Source organism: Chiloscyllium plagiosum, chromosome 1, assembly GCF_004010195.1.
Source record: "Chiloscyllium plagiosum isolate BGI_BamShark_2017 chromosome 1, ASM401019v2, whole genome shotgun sequence".
NCBI lineage: Eukaryota > Metazoa > Chordata > Chondrichthyes > Orectolobiformes > Hemiscylliidae > Chiloscyllium > Chiloscyllium plagiosum.
The window spans coordinates 11818887-11832698 of record NC_057710.1 but is presented as its reverse complement, the minus strand read 5'-3'; the positions used below and the strand labels follow the sequence as shown (position 1 = coordinate 11832698).

The 13812-nt window shown below is 42.1% G+C and overlaps 1 protein-coding gene across 1 annotated transcript in view; it reads left to right on the top strand.

Moving 5' to 3' along the window:
• The window catches only part of atrn (attractin), a 397885-nt gene that overhangs the window by 155844 nt on the left and 228229 nt on the right, over positions 1–13812 (top strand). Inside the window, exons 15-16 of the mRNA XM_043706341.1 lie at positions 1732–1870; positions 9193–9374. Coding sequence (XP_043562276.1) covers positions 1732–1870; positions 9193–9374 — 321 coding nt within the window. The remainder of the gene's footprint in view (positions 1–1731; positions 1871–9192; positions 9375–13812) is intronic.

Below are 13812 nucleotides of genomic sequence, written 5' to 3'. Positions count from 1 at the left end.
ATCCAAAAATGTGAATCCTTCTCCAATACACCAGCTCCTCAGCCATGCATTCATCAGCTCTATCCTCCTATTCCTGTCCTCACTAGCTCGTAGCACTGGGAGTAATCCAGATATTACTACTGTCAAGGACCTGCTTTTTAAATTCCTGCCTAACTCTCTGTAATCACCCTTCAGAATCTCAACCTGTTTCCTTCCTATGTCATTGGTTCTAATGTGGACAATGACCTCTTGCTGGCCCCTCTCCCCCTTGAGAACATTCTGCATCCTCTCTGAGACATCCTTGATCCTGGCACCAGGGAAGCAACACACCATTTTGATTTTTCACCGCAGGCCACAGAAATGTCTGTCTGTATCTCTGACTCGAGAATCCCCTTACACAATTGATCTCTTGGAACCCGACGTACCCCTTGTTGCATTAGAGCCAGTGTCAATACCAGAAACTTGGCTGTTCGTGCTACGCTCCCCTGAGAATCCATCACCCCCTACATTTTTCAAAACAACACACTTGTTTGAAATGGGTGTAGCCACAGAACGCACCTGCACAAGCTGCCTACCTCTTCTTCCTTCCCTAGAGTTAACCCATCTATGTGAGTGTATCTGAGACATTCCCCCCCCCCCCAGATAACTGACATCTGTCACATGCTGTTGCCTTTGCATATTCCTCATTGCTTCTAATTGTCTCTCCAACTGATCCATTCGATCTGATAAGATTCGCAATCAACATCATTTATTGCAGATATAATCCACAGTAACCCTTAACCTCTCTTTAAACTCCCACATCTGACAAGAAGCACATGACTCTACTCAAGGCCATTTTTGCTCCTTCACAATCTACAGACCCAGAAAATATCACAGTCTTATTCCTCTCCAAAACACTGCCCCAGGTTAGATTAATAGCTACGGCTTACATTTTAGGTTTAATCAAGAGAGATATCTCCAAAAACATATAATCAAGAAAGAACCCACTGTACTCACTACTGCAGACTTTCTGTGGGCCACTTAAAACAATTAACTTATCTGATTCTGTGCTGTGAACTTCGCCCAAACAGGATTTCTCCAAGATCAGTTGTGAATTTCACTGTTTGTTAATTTTCCTAGACGCACTCTGATGTCCAGCGATACATGAATTCAAACAGTAAAGGCAGTACTGTGCAGGTTCACTCTGGTGTCACTTTCTTTTTCTCTCTCTCTCTCTCTCTCTCTCTCTCCTGCACTGACCTCACATGTGCTTCCTTTGTCTGTGCTTCTCCCTTTTAAAACTGCTGTTGTTTTGACTTTTTTTGTCCAAAGTTCCAAAACAATGCAACAGCATATTCCAGTCCCAAGCCTCCAACTCAGCACCGCCCTCTTGACCTGTCCATTGTCTTTTCCCATCTGTCTGCTCCACCCTCCTCTCTGACTTATCACCTTCTCCCCCACCTTCATCTACCTATTCCATTCTCAGCTACCTTCCCTGCAACCCCACTTGCCCTCCCATTTATCTCTTAGCCCCACAGCCCACAAGCCTCATTTTCTGATGAAGGGCTTATGCCAGAAACGTTGATTCTCCTGCTCCTCGGATGCTGTGCTTTTCCAGCACCACACTCTCTATTCTGATCTCCAGCATTTGCAGTCCTAACTACAGATGAAGGTGCATATTCTTAAGTGTTCTGATTTTACATCTTTGTTTAGATTATGTTAAAACAATGTCATGAAATGCAGAATATAAAACAAATTTCAATTTTCTTACAGGTATTAATCTGGGATTATGAAGCTTGTCCAAAAGATAAACCAGAGTATGTTTGTAATAAGCTGACTAGTTGTAAAAGCTGTGCTATGGACCAGAACTGTCAGTGGGAAGCCAGGAATCAGGAATGCATTCCATTGCCTGGTATGTTTAATTTATGTCTATCTGTTACTTTTGCAATATCTTGCAATGCTCTAATCTGTTCAGTGAATCTGATAGCTTTGTTCAACCCCCAGTCTTGATGTGGCAAGTGTTGTTCCCCAGGAGTGTGAATGAGTTGTTGAACAAAGAAGAAGTGCTAGCAGACAATTTTGTGCGGAGGATAGCAAGTAAGTTTACTGAGAATGGCTGTCCATTCTCAGTATTCCACTTGATGGTCCTTCTGACTGCTTAATTCTTTGATATGAGCAGCTCCATCATTCAAACTCCTTATGAGGATTTAAAATCTGAATACAGGCTATTGTCAGGAGCAACCATTTTATACATGCTGTTACTAACAACAAACTGGCTTCTTAATGCTAGTAACATGACAAAATGGCTTCTCGGCTGCAAATTGACAACACTGCTTAAAAGTGCTTTTTACCTCTGCTGGAAGCTGCATTCCTGAGTACTGAATCAAAGATTAGCAGACAATAACTAGACTGAATAAGGCATTACTAGCCAGCCTAACTGACCTTGCCTTTGCAGATGCGAAAAAAAAGATAAAAAAAGCTTGTTTATGTAAAGCAAAATTGACTCCCAGGAAATATCATTGGGCTAAGTGGCTGTCAATAATGTCATTTTATTAAGTTTGGTAATTGTCTGAATTGCTCTGTAACCATGGATGTACTACTTTTCAAAAAAGGTATGAAAATGGCTTTGTTTTAAGCCAGGTGCGCAGCCTTATTCTAGGAATTCAGAAGTGTTTAACGTCTGTGTTGCTGGGCAATCTGTGCCCGGCCGTGACAATAAAGTGTGAAACCTTGCAGAACCAGACCAAATTGCTAGTGTTCTTTTGACCAGTCACGAAATCGAGAGACCCCTCCCGTGGGTCGAGATCTTCACATACCCGCTTAATTGCCTTCTATCATACTGTTTGTGGTGTAATCTGTGTGGAATGTTTTATAATTCATGAACGTTGTATCACTGAATTGGATCAATGTAGTATTTACATCGTTCTCAGGCCTAGTCCCAGTCTAATGACAAGGAAAATTACCAGATGCAAGATAACCTGCTTCCTGGTTGTCTCCGTTATACATTACTTTGCGACATACTGCTTCCAACATATTTAGCCTGTGCACACAAGACAGTCCTTCTGATCCAGTGATCATCTATGGCTTCTCTGAACTTCCTCCACTAAAATAATGTATTTTCTTGAATAGGCGGATCAGAACCGTTCCCAGTGCCTCAGATGTGATCTCACTAACAAAGAGAAATTGTTTTGGAGATGTGTCCATATTCTGGTCTCCCTGCCATGGAAAGATGTTAAACTTGAAAAGTTGCAGAAAAGTCTTACAAAGATGTTGCCAGGGTTGGAGGGTTTGAGCTAAAGGAGAGGCTGAATTGGTTGGGACTTTTCCCTTGGAGCATCAAAGGTTGAGCAGTGACCTTAAAAAGTTTTTAAAAATCATGAGGACCATGGATAGAGTGAATAGTCAGGTCTTTTTCCCAAGGTAGGGGAGTCCAGAACTAGAGGGCATGGGTTTAAGATATGAGGGGAAAGATTTAAAAGGGATCTGAGGGGCAGTTTTTTCACAGTGAGGGTGGTGCGTGTATGGAATGACCTGCCAGAGGAAGTGATGGAGGCTGCTATAATTATAGCATTTAAAAGGCATCGGCATTGGTATTTGAATAGGAAGGGTTTAGTGGATATGGGCCAAATACTCCAAATGGGACTAGATTAGTTTAGGATATCTGGTTGGCGTGAAAGAATTGGACTGAAGGATCAGTTTCCATGTTGTATGACTTTCTGACTTTGCATTCTCCTGAACTTCCTTCAGTAACGATGGTTGGTTTATTCCTCTCTCAGAATTTTCCTCCTGACAGGAATGGAAATGTCTGCCACTGCTCATTACTGTTATTCCTGCAAACCTATCCACTCACTTTATTTTGGCTAACTATATCCTTTATTTCATTGTAATTCCCCTTAATTACCTTAAATGGAGTTGTTTCTGACCAAAGTTTGGCACTCAAACTGAATATTGAATTCTATCATGTTATGATTATTCTTCACAAGGGAAATTTTATTTGGAAGTCATCTGTTAAACCTGCGTCATTATCCATTACCAGATCCAAGGTAGCCTGCTTCCTGGTTGTCTTCAAAACACATTACTGCAGGATATATTGCTCCCAACCTGTGTGGCCTCTGCATGGAAGACAATCCCTTTGATCCAGTGATCATCTGAGTGGCTTCTCTGAACTTCTGCCACTGAGTGGCATGGATAGGATAAATGGGCGAAGTTTTTTCCATGGGGTGCGAGAGTCCAGAACTAGAGGGCATAGGTTTAGGGTGAAAGGAGAAAGATATAAAAGGGACTTAAAAGGCAACTTTTTCATGCAGAGGGTGGTATGTGTATGGAATGAGCTGCCAGAGGAAGTGGTGGAGGCTGGTACAATTGCAACATTTAAAAGGCATTTGGATGGGTATATGAATAGGAAGGGTTTAGAGGCATATGGGCCAAGTGCTGACAAATGGGACTAGAGTAGGTTAGGATATCTGCTCTATGACTCTGAGTGGTCCTTGAAATAGTGGATGCATGGGTAGTCATCTTTCAAGATTTATTAGACTCTGGAATAGTTCTGTAGGTTAGAGTAAAGCTAATGTAACCCCACTATTGAAAAAGAGGTGGACAGAGAAAACAGGGAATTATAAGTTTTATGAGTCTGACATTGGTAGTGGGACAATGTTGCAGTCCATTGTCACTTGTAGAATCAGACACAGTCAGCATGTACTTAGAAAAGGAAATCATGCTTGACAAACCTACTGGAACTCATTAAGGATGTAGTTAGGTGATCTGATTGGGGGAGCCAGTAAATATGATTTACTTGGACTTTCAGAAGGCTTTTGACAAAGCTCCACAGAAACAATTTATGTGTAAAATGAAAGTTAGCCTTCATAGTGAGGCGATTTGAGTACAGGGGCAAGGATGCCTTGCTGCAACTACACTGCATTGGTGAGGCCAGACCTAGAAGGTGGGGGTAGTGCATTGAGATGGAAAGAAAATTGGTTAGCAGATGGGAAACATTGAAGAGCAATAAAGAGGTCTTTCTCTGAATGGCAGGCAGTCACAAGTGGGCAACAGCAGCGATTGGTACTAGGAATCCAGCTATTGACAATATGCATCAGTTATTTAAATTAAAGAACTAAGCGTATTATGTCAAAATTTGAAGATGACACTTAGCTGGGTGGAAGGGTAAACTGTGAGGAGGGTGCAGAGAAGCTTCAGTGTGATTTGGGCATAATGCGTGGCAGATATAGTATAATGTGAATATAATATGTGAATATTGAGGGTGGCACGGTGGCTCAGTGGTAAGCACTGCTGCCTCACAATACCAGGGTCTCGGGTTCGATTCCAGCATCTGGTGACTGTCTGTGTGGAGTTTGCATGTTCTCCCCGTGTCTGCGGGGGTTTCCTCCGGGTGCTCTGGTTTCCTCCCACAGTCCAAAGATGTGCAGGTCACGTGAATTGGCCATGCTAAATTGTCCCGTAGTGTTAGGTTCATTAATCAGAGGGAAATGGGTCTGGTTGGGTTACTTTCGGTGGGTCGGTGTGGACTTGTTGGGCCGAATGGCCTGTTTCCACACTGTAGGGAATCTAGTCTAATCTAATATATGTAAGGTTATCCACTTCGGTAGAAAAAAATAGGAAGGCAGATTATTAATTGAATGACTGTAAATTGAGAGAGGGCAAGCGAGTTTTGAGAAGATTTGTAGCTTAAGTTGAGGTTCTGGATGTAGGTTTGCTTGGTTCGTTTTCAGACATTCCGTCGCCAAACTAGGTAACATCTTCTGTGAGCCTTTGAATGAAGCACTGGTGGTATAGCCTGCTTTCTATTTATGTTTGGGTTTCCTTGGGTTGGTTATGCCATTTCCTGTGGTGACATCATTTCCTATGGTGATGTCATTTCCTGTTCTTTTTCTCAGTAGGTGATAAATGGAATCAAAGTCAATGTGTTTGTTGACAGAGTTTTTGTTGGAATGTCATGCTTCCAGGAATTCTCGTGTGTGTCTCTGTTTGACTTGTCCTAGGATGGATGTGTTATCCCAGTTGAAGTGTCCTTCCTTTACCGTATGTAAGGATACTAGTGAGAGTGGGTCATGTCGTTTTGTGGCTAGTTGATGTTCATGTATTCTGGTGGGAAGTTTTCTCTGTTTGTCCAATGTAGTCTTTGTTACAGTTCTTGCAAGGTATTTTGTAAATGACGTTAGTTTTGCTTGTTCTCTGTATAGGGTCTTCTGTTTTAGTATGTTGGGTTTGTGGGGCTACCATGATGCCAAGAGATCTGAGTAGTTTGGCAGTCATTTCTGAGATGTCCTTGATGTAGGGGAGATTGGCTAAGGTTTGTTGCTGAGAAATCGGCAGACTGTGTTCATTGAGTGCACCCTCCTCTCACTTATCTCTCCACCCTTCAGGCTCTCTGCCTGTATGTTCAAAGTTTGTGCGAAGATTTGTAGCTCGGGTGCTCGTTGTTGTGGTTCTGTTCGCCGAGCTGGAAGTTTTTGTTGCAAACATTTCGTCCCCTGGCTAGGCAACATCATCAGTGCTTGGGAGCCTTCTGCGAAGCGCTTCTTTGATGTTTCCTCCGGTGTTTATAGTTTATCTCTGCCTGTATTCCTGATGAAGAGCTTTTGCCCGAAACGTCGATTTTACTGCTCCTCGGATGCTGCCTGAACTGCTGTGCTCTTCCAGCACCACTAATCCAGAATCTGGTTGCCAGCATCTGCAGTCATTGTTTTTACCCTGTGTTCATTGACTACCTGTTCTTTTTGAATACACTGTGTCGGTGATTTTCCTTGACTCTGTCTAGTTCCTCTGTGCTGCAGTGTGTGGTGGCTTGTTGAAATAATGTTCTGATGCAGCTTCGTTTGTGGTTGTTGGGATGATTGCTTCTATCGTTCAATATTTGGTCCGTATACGTTGTCTTCCTGTAGATGCTGGTTTGAAGTTCCCTATTGGCTGTTCACTCTACTGCGACATCTAGGAATGGCAGTTTGTTGTTTTCGCCCTCTTTACTGAAGGTGTGTCAGTAAAGGTATTATTGATGGTCTTGAAGGTTTACTGTAATTTGTTTTGTTTGGTGAAGACAAAGGTATCATCCACGTAGCGGATCCAAAGTTTGGGTTGGATGGTTGGGAGAGCAGTTTGTTTGAGTCTCTGCATTACTGCATCTTCGAAAAACCCTGATATCAGAGAGCCCATGGGAGTTCCAGTGGTTTGTCTGTAGGTTTTGTTGTTGAAGGTGAAGTGTGTGGTAAGGCATAGATCCACTAGCTTGACGATACTGTCCTTGCTGATGACATTGGTGTATGTGTCTTTGGTTCTTCTAATAATGTAGTCCGTGTTTCCTTGGCCAGGTTGATGTTGATGGATGTGACCAGGGCTGTTACGTCAAAGGAGACCATTATTTCGTCCACATCTATCTTGGTGCATTTGGTCTTCAGGAGTTTTTGGGTGGAGTGAATGGAGTGGCATGAGTCTTCTACTCAGTATCTTAGTCTTTGGTGTAGCTCCTTGGCCAGTCTGTAAGTTGGTGTCCAGGTAACGAGACTGTAGGTCTGAGGGGTCTCCTGGTTTGTGAATTTTGGTTAATCTGTAGAAGTGTGGTGTATTGGATCCATCTGGTTTCAGTTTTTGGAAGTGGGTCTTCTTTATTTCTCCAGATTTCTGAAGTGTTTTGAGTAGGACTGTGATTCAGTTCTCTAGTTGTGGGGTCAGGTTTATCGCCACTTGTTGATAAGTGTTGGTATCTGCAAGTAGTGCATTTACTTTCTCAATGTAGTCTCTTCGATTTAAGATGACTGTCAAGTGTCTTTTGTGTGCAGGTCGGATAACAATGTTTTTATCTTTATTTAGTCTTTTTAGTGCTTTACTTTCTTGTGTATTGAGTGTGTTTCCTTCCTTCTATCAAAGACATCGCGGAAATGACTGCCAGACTGTTCAGACCCCTTGGCATCATGGTAGCCCACAAATTCACCAACACACTAAAACAGCAGCTAATGAACTTGAAATATCCTAAACAGACAACAAGCAAAACTAACGTCATTTACAAAATACCTTTCAAGAACTGTAACAAAGCCTCTATTGGACAAACAGGCAGAAAACTAGCCACCAGGATACATGAACATCAACTAGCCACAAAACGACATAAGTGGTATCCTTACATATGGATGAGGAAGGACACCACTTTGACTGGGACAACACATCCCTCCTAGGGCAAGTCAAACAGAGACACACACGAGAATTTCTACAAACGTGGCATTCCAATCGAAACTCTATCAACAAACACATTGACTTTGATCCCATTTACCACGCTCTGAGAAAAAGAACAGGAAATAACACCACCATAGGAAGTGATGTCACCACAGACAAGGGCATAACTAACCCAAGGAAACCCAAACATATAAATAGAAAGCAGGCTACACCACCAGTGCTTCATTCGGAAGCTCACTGACGATGTTACCTAGTATGGTGACGAAAAGTCTGAAATGAACCTTCCAGCTCAGCGAGCAAACCTACATCCTGAGAGAGGGCAAACGAAAAGTTGGCTTTCATAGGAGATTTGAGTACAGGAACAAGGACGCCTTGCTGCAACTACACAGCCACTGGTGACACCACACCTCAAGACTGTATGCGGTTTTGGTGTCCTCTTCTAAGGAAGAATGCTCTTGCTGTAGAGGAAATGAAGTGAAGCTTTACCAAATTGATTCCTGGAATGGCAGCACTGAGGAGAGGTTGAGTTACTTCGGATTATATTCACTGGAGTTGAGAAGAATGGGGCGGGGACACAGTTGCGTATCATAGAAATGTATAAAGTTCTAACAGGGCTAGATAGGTCAGATACAGGAAAAATACTTCTGATGGTGGGGGAGGCCAGAACCAGAGGGTCATAGTTTATATAAATCTTCTCAGTCAAAGATGAGGAGAAATTTCTTCACCCAGATCGTGGTGAGCTTGTGGAATTCAGTACCACAGAAAGTGGTTGAAGCCAAAGCATTGTGTTTTCAAGAAGGAGGTAGATATACCTCTTATGGCTAAAGAGATCAAGGGATATGGGGGAGTGAAAGTGGGATGAGGGTATTGAACTTGACAATCAGCCATGATCGTATTGAATAGCAGAGCAGGCTTAAGGAGTTGAATGGTCAACTCCTGCTGTCTTCTATAATTCTATATCATGCAATTACGTGTTTTGACTTTCAATTAACAGTTGATGGAAACAATATTGCGTTTCATTTTGAAGTGTTTAATTTTCAAATTTGGGCATTACAGAAACCATCTGTGGAGAGAGCTGGCACTTGGTGGGAAACTCGTGTTTGACAATCACCACGGCAAAAGAAAACTATGATAATGCCAAGTTATTCTGCAGGAGTCAAAATGCAGCACTTGCCTCTCTTACATCACAGAAAAAAGTTGAATTTGTTCTTAAGGAGTTACAGATTATGCATGTGTTGGTGAGTTCAATTTGTTTTATTTGGGTTGAACTGAATCTCTCAATTCTGAATCAAGCATTTGTGTTTGTAAGAAAATAGCAATTGTGATTGCTTTATGATAAACCAATAGATTGTGTGTTTTGGGATTAGAGAACATTTTTCGCAACAGACTCAGCAAGCATAATCCCCCAACAAAAAGTTAAACATGTGACCAACTTACGATAACTAATTGATAATTCTTGAATTGAAGACTGATTTGACCCAAAATAAAATTATAGGTTTTCAACCGAAAATGTTCATTTTGTGAATTTAGACAACACGTAGCACGCTGAGCAAGCCTGTACTTATTGATTCTTAAGTGTGAACTATCAAGTTATTTAATTCTTGAAGTTTTAAAGCAAACTTGTACTTGAATGAAACTAAGTATGATTGGAACCTAAATCCCCGAGGCAGCAGGAAGGGGAATTGGAGGAGTAGTAGCAATAATTCTGATACAATTCAGGGAAGGAATGTATTTCAGTGAAGGTGATCAAACCATAAGACATAGGAGTGGAAGTAAGGCCATTCGGCCCATCAAGTCCACTCTGACAATGGAGTCAGCTATGAATTAAGAAATAACAAGCTATACAAACCTTTGGTTGCTGGTTTCAAGCTGACTGAGACTAAAACTTTCAAGAAAGTAATGTCTAAATATGGGAATCGAGCAGTGCAAGTGAAGTGATGAGAATGGTAAATTTTAACTTTTGCATGCAGAATAGCACAAGGCCAGCTGGATTGGTAAAGACATTGCATTTCTTGCATGGGCTGTGTATAATTTAATAAAACAAAATAATTAGCTCAAGGGTTGAGATCCAGAGGACACTGATTTAAGGTGAATGACAACAGACTGGTCATGAAAAGTCCACTTTAAGACACAAGTGTCCCTTGAAACCGGAGAGTTAATAGTGGGGTGTCACTGAAATGACAAACATGCTAAATCAATACTTTGCCTCAGTTTTCACAATAGAGGACAATAGTACTATTCCTATTGGAACGGGCAAGTCAAAAGCAATGGAGAGAGTAGAAAAATCAATGTCAATAGGGCCAAGGTACTTAGCAAATTAATAGGATTGAGGGCAGGCAAGTCTATTGGTCCTGATGGTAAAAACAATGACTGCAGATGCTGGAAACCAGATTCTGGATCAGTGGTGCTGGAAGAGCACAGCAATTCAGGCAGCATCCGAGGACAGGCAAAATCGACGTTTCGGGCAAAAGCCCTTCATCAGGAATAAAGGCAGAGAGGAGTTTCTGGAGGTTAGAAGCTAGGATGAGGTGGGGGAAGGGGAAATGAGGAAACTGTTGAAATACCTGGGAGTTGCAGTGAGAGAGAGACTCCCTGAGATTCTTGTAGAGAGAGGAGGAAAACTTCTTCAAGGCAGGCATCCTTGCAAGAGGATTCGCAGTAGGGTTAAAATCAACGAGGTACAAACAATGACTGCAGATGCTGGAAACCAGATTCTGGATCAGTGGTGCTGGAAGAGCACGTCGATTTTGCCTGTCCTCGGATGCTGCCTGAATTGCTGTGCTCTTCCAGCACCACTGATCCAGATATTGGACCTGATGGCCTACATCCCAGGATATTAAAGAAAGTGGCGACAGAGATAGTGGATCTATTGGTTGCAATATTCCAAAATTCCCTGGACATGGGAAAAGTTCTAGTGGGTTGGCAAAATGCTAATGCTTATTCAAAAAGAGAGGAAGGCAACATATGGGAAATTACAGATCAGTTAACTAACATCTGTTGTTGGGGAAGTGTTAGAATCAACTGTTGAGGAAGTGATATCAGGACATTTGGAAAGTCTAAATGCTGTCCATTAGAGTCAGCATGGTTTTATGAGGGGCAAATCATGTTTGACTAATTTGGTAGAGCTTTTCAAAGATGTAACAAGTAAAATGGAAAATTGGGTTCCTGTCGATGTAATATCTGGACTTCTGGAAGGCAATTTAATAAGGTGCTGCGCAAAGATGAATTCACAAAGTTGATTACGTGGGATTAAGTGTAATTTATTAGCTTGGATACGTGACAGGCTGATGGACAGAAGACAGAGTTGGGATAAGTGGGTTTCTTTTTCTGGATGACAAGAAGTAACTAGTGGGGTGCCACAGGGTTCGGTCTTTGGGCTCCAGCTATGTACAATCTACATTAACAATTCGGGTAGGAGGCTCTATAGCCCATTTTGCGGAGGACACAAAAATGGGCAGACAGTAAATTGCACTGAGGAAATAAGAACCTTACAAATTGATATTGATAGAAAATCGAACATTACCACGCAGCACAGGTCCTTTGGCTCTCGGTGTTGTGCTGACCTGTGAAAATAACCTGATGCCCATCTAACCTACACCATTCCATTCCATATGTATGTCCAATGCCCTTAATGTCGGCGAGTCTAATACTGTTGCAGGCAGACCATTCCACACCCCTACTACTCTGAGTGAAGAAACTACCCCTAATATCTGTCCCTTCTTAACAACCCTATTAACCTGGGTGGCAACTTTCAGGGATTTCTGCACCAGGACACTGAGATCTCTCTGTTTATCTACACTGCCAAGAATTTTACCATTATCCCAATATTCTGCATTCCTGTTGTTTTCTCCCAAAGTGAACCACCTCACACTTTTCTACATTAAATTCCATTTGCCACTTGTCAGCCCAGCTAGGCATCTTATCTATGTCCCTCTGTAACCCACAACATCTTTTGGCACTATCCACAACTCTGCCTACCTTAGTGTCATCTGCAAATTCACTAGCCCATCCTTCTACTCCCACCTCCAGATCATTTATAAAAATGACAAACAACAGTGGCCCCAAAACAGATCCTTGCGGAAAGGATCTCCTCTGGTAACTGAGCTCCAGGAAGAGTATTTCCCATCAATCACCAACCTCTGTCTTCTTTCAGCTAGCCAGTTTCTGATCCAAACCGCGAAATCACCTTCAATCCTGAAACTCCTTATTTTGTGCAGTAGCCTACCATGTGGTACTTTACCAAATGCCTTACTGAAATCCATCTATGCCATATCAACTGCTTTACTTTCATCCACCTGTTTTGTCACCTTCTCCAGAACCAAATAAGGTTAGTGAGGCACGATCTATCCTTCACAAAACTGTGTTGACTGACCCTAATCAAATGATTCCTTTCCGGATGATTAGAAATCCTATCTCTTATAAGCTTTTCCAATACCTTACCCACAACCAAAGTAAGGCTCACTGGCGTATAATTACCAGGCAGCCCCGACTCCCCTTCTTAAACAAGGGAACAACATTTGCTATCCTCCAGTTTTCTGGCATTGCTCCTGTTGACAATGATGACATAAAGATCAAAGCCAAAGGGTCTGCAGCTTCCTCCCTGGTTTCCCAGAGAATTCGAGGAAAAATCCCATCCGACCCAGGGGTCTTATCTATTTTCAGATCTTCCAAAATTGCTAAAACCTCCTCTTTGTCAACCTCAGTCCCATCTGATCTCTGTATTCTCACTAACATTGCCCTGTTCCAATGTAATACTGATGAAAAGTATTCATTAAGTGCTTTCCCTTTGTCGTCAATTTTCATACATAACTTTCCACGACTATCTTTGGCCCTAATCATACTCTAGTCATTCTTTTATTCCTGATATACCTGTAAAAGACCTTAGGGTTTTCCTTGAGCTTATCCGCCAACAACTTCTCCTGGCTCTTCTTAGCCCTCTCTGAGCCTTCATGCCTCATCCTCACACAAGCCTCCTTCTTTCTCTTGACAAGAGCTTCACCTTCTTTAGTAAACCATGGCTCCCTCTCTTGACACTTACCTCCCTACCTGATAATTATATACTTATCAAGGACCTGCAGTATCTGTTCCTTTAATGAGCTCCAGATTTCAAGTGTATACATCCCCTGCAGTTTCCTTCTCCATCCTATGCATCTTAAATCTTGCCTAATCGCATCATAATTGCCATTCCCCCAATTATACTTCTTTCCCTGTGGTATATACCTGTCCCTGCCCATTGCTATTGTAAACATAACTGAATTATGGTTACTATCGCCAAAGTGCTCACCTACCTCTAAATCTATCACCTAGCCGGGTTCATTCCTCATATGTTAAAATAGGTTAAAAGAATGGGTCAATATGTGACAGATGGAGTTTAACATGGATAAGCGGGAGGTCATGTATTTTGGTGGGAAGAATTGGAAGGCGACCTATTATTTAAGTGGAGAGAGACTCCAGGGTGCTCCGGTACAGACAGATCTGGGTGTTCTTGTTGATGAGTCACAGAAAGCTAGCATGCAGGTACAGCAGATAATAAAGAAAGCGAATGGAATGTTGGCTTTTATAGCTAAAGGAATAGAATATGAAGGTAAGACAGTATCGCTGCAACTACAAAAGGCTTTAGTGAGACGGCACTTGGAATATTATGCATGGTTTTGGTCCCCTTATTTGTTGAAAGAT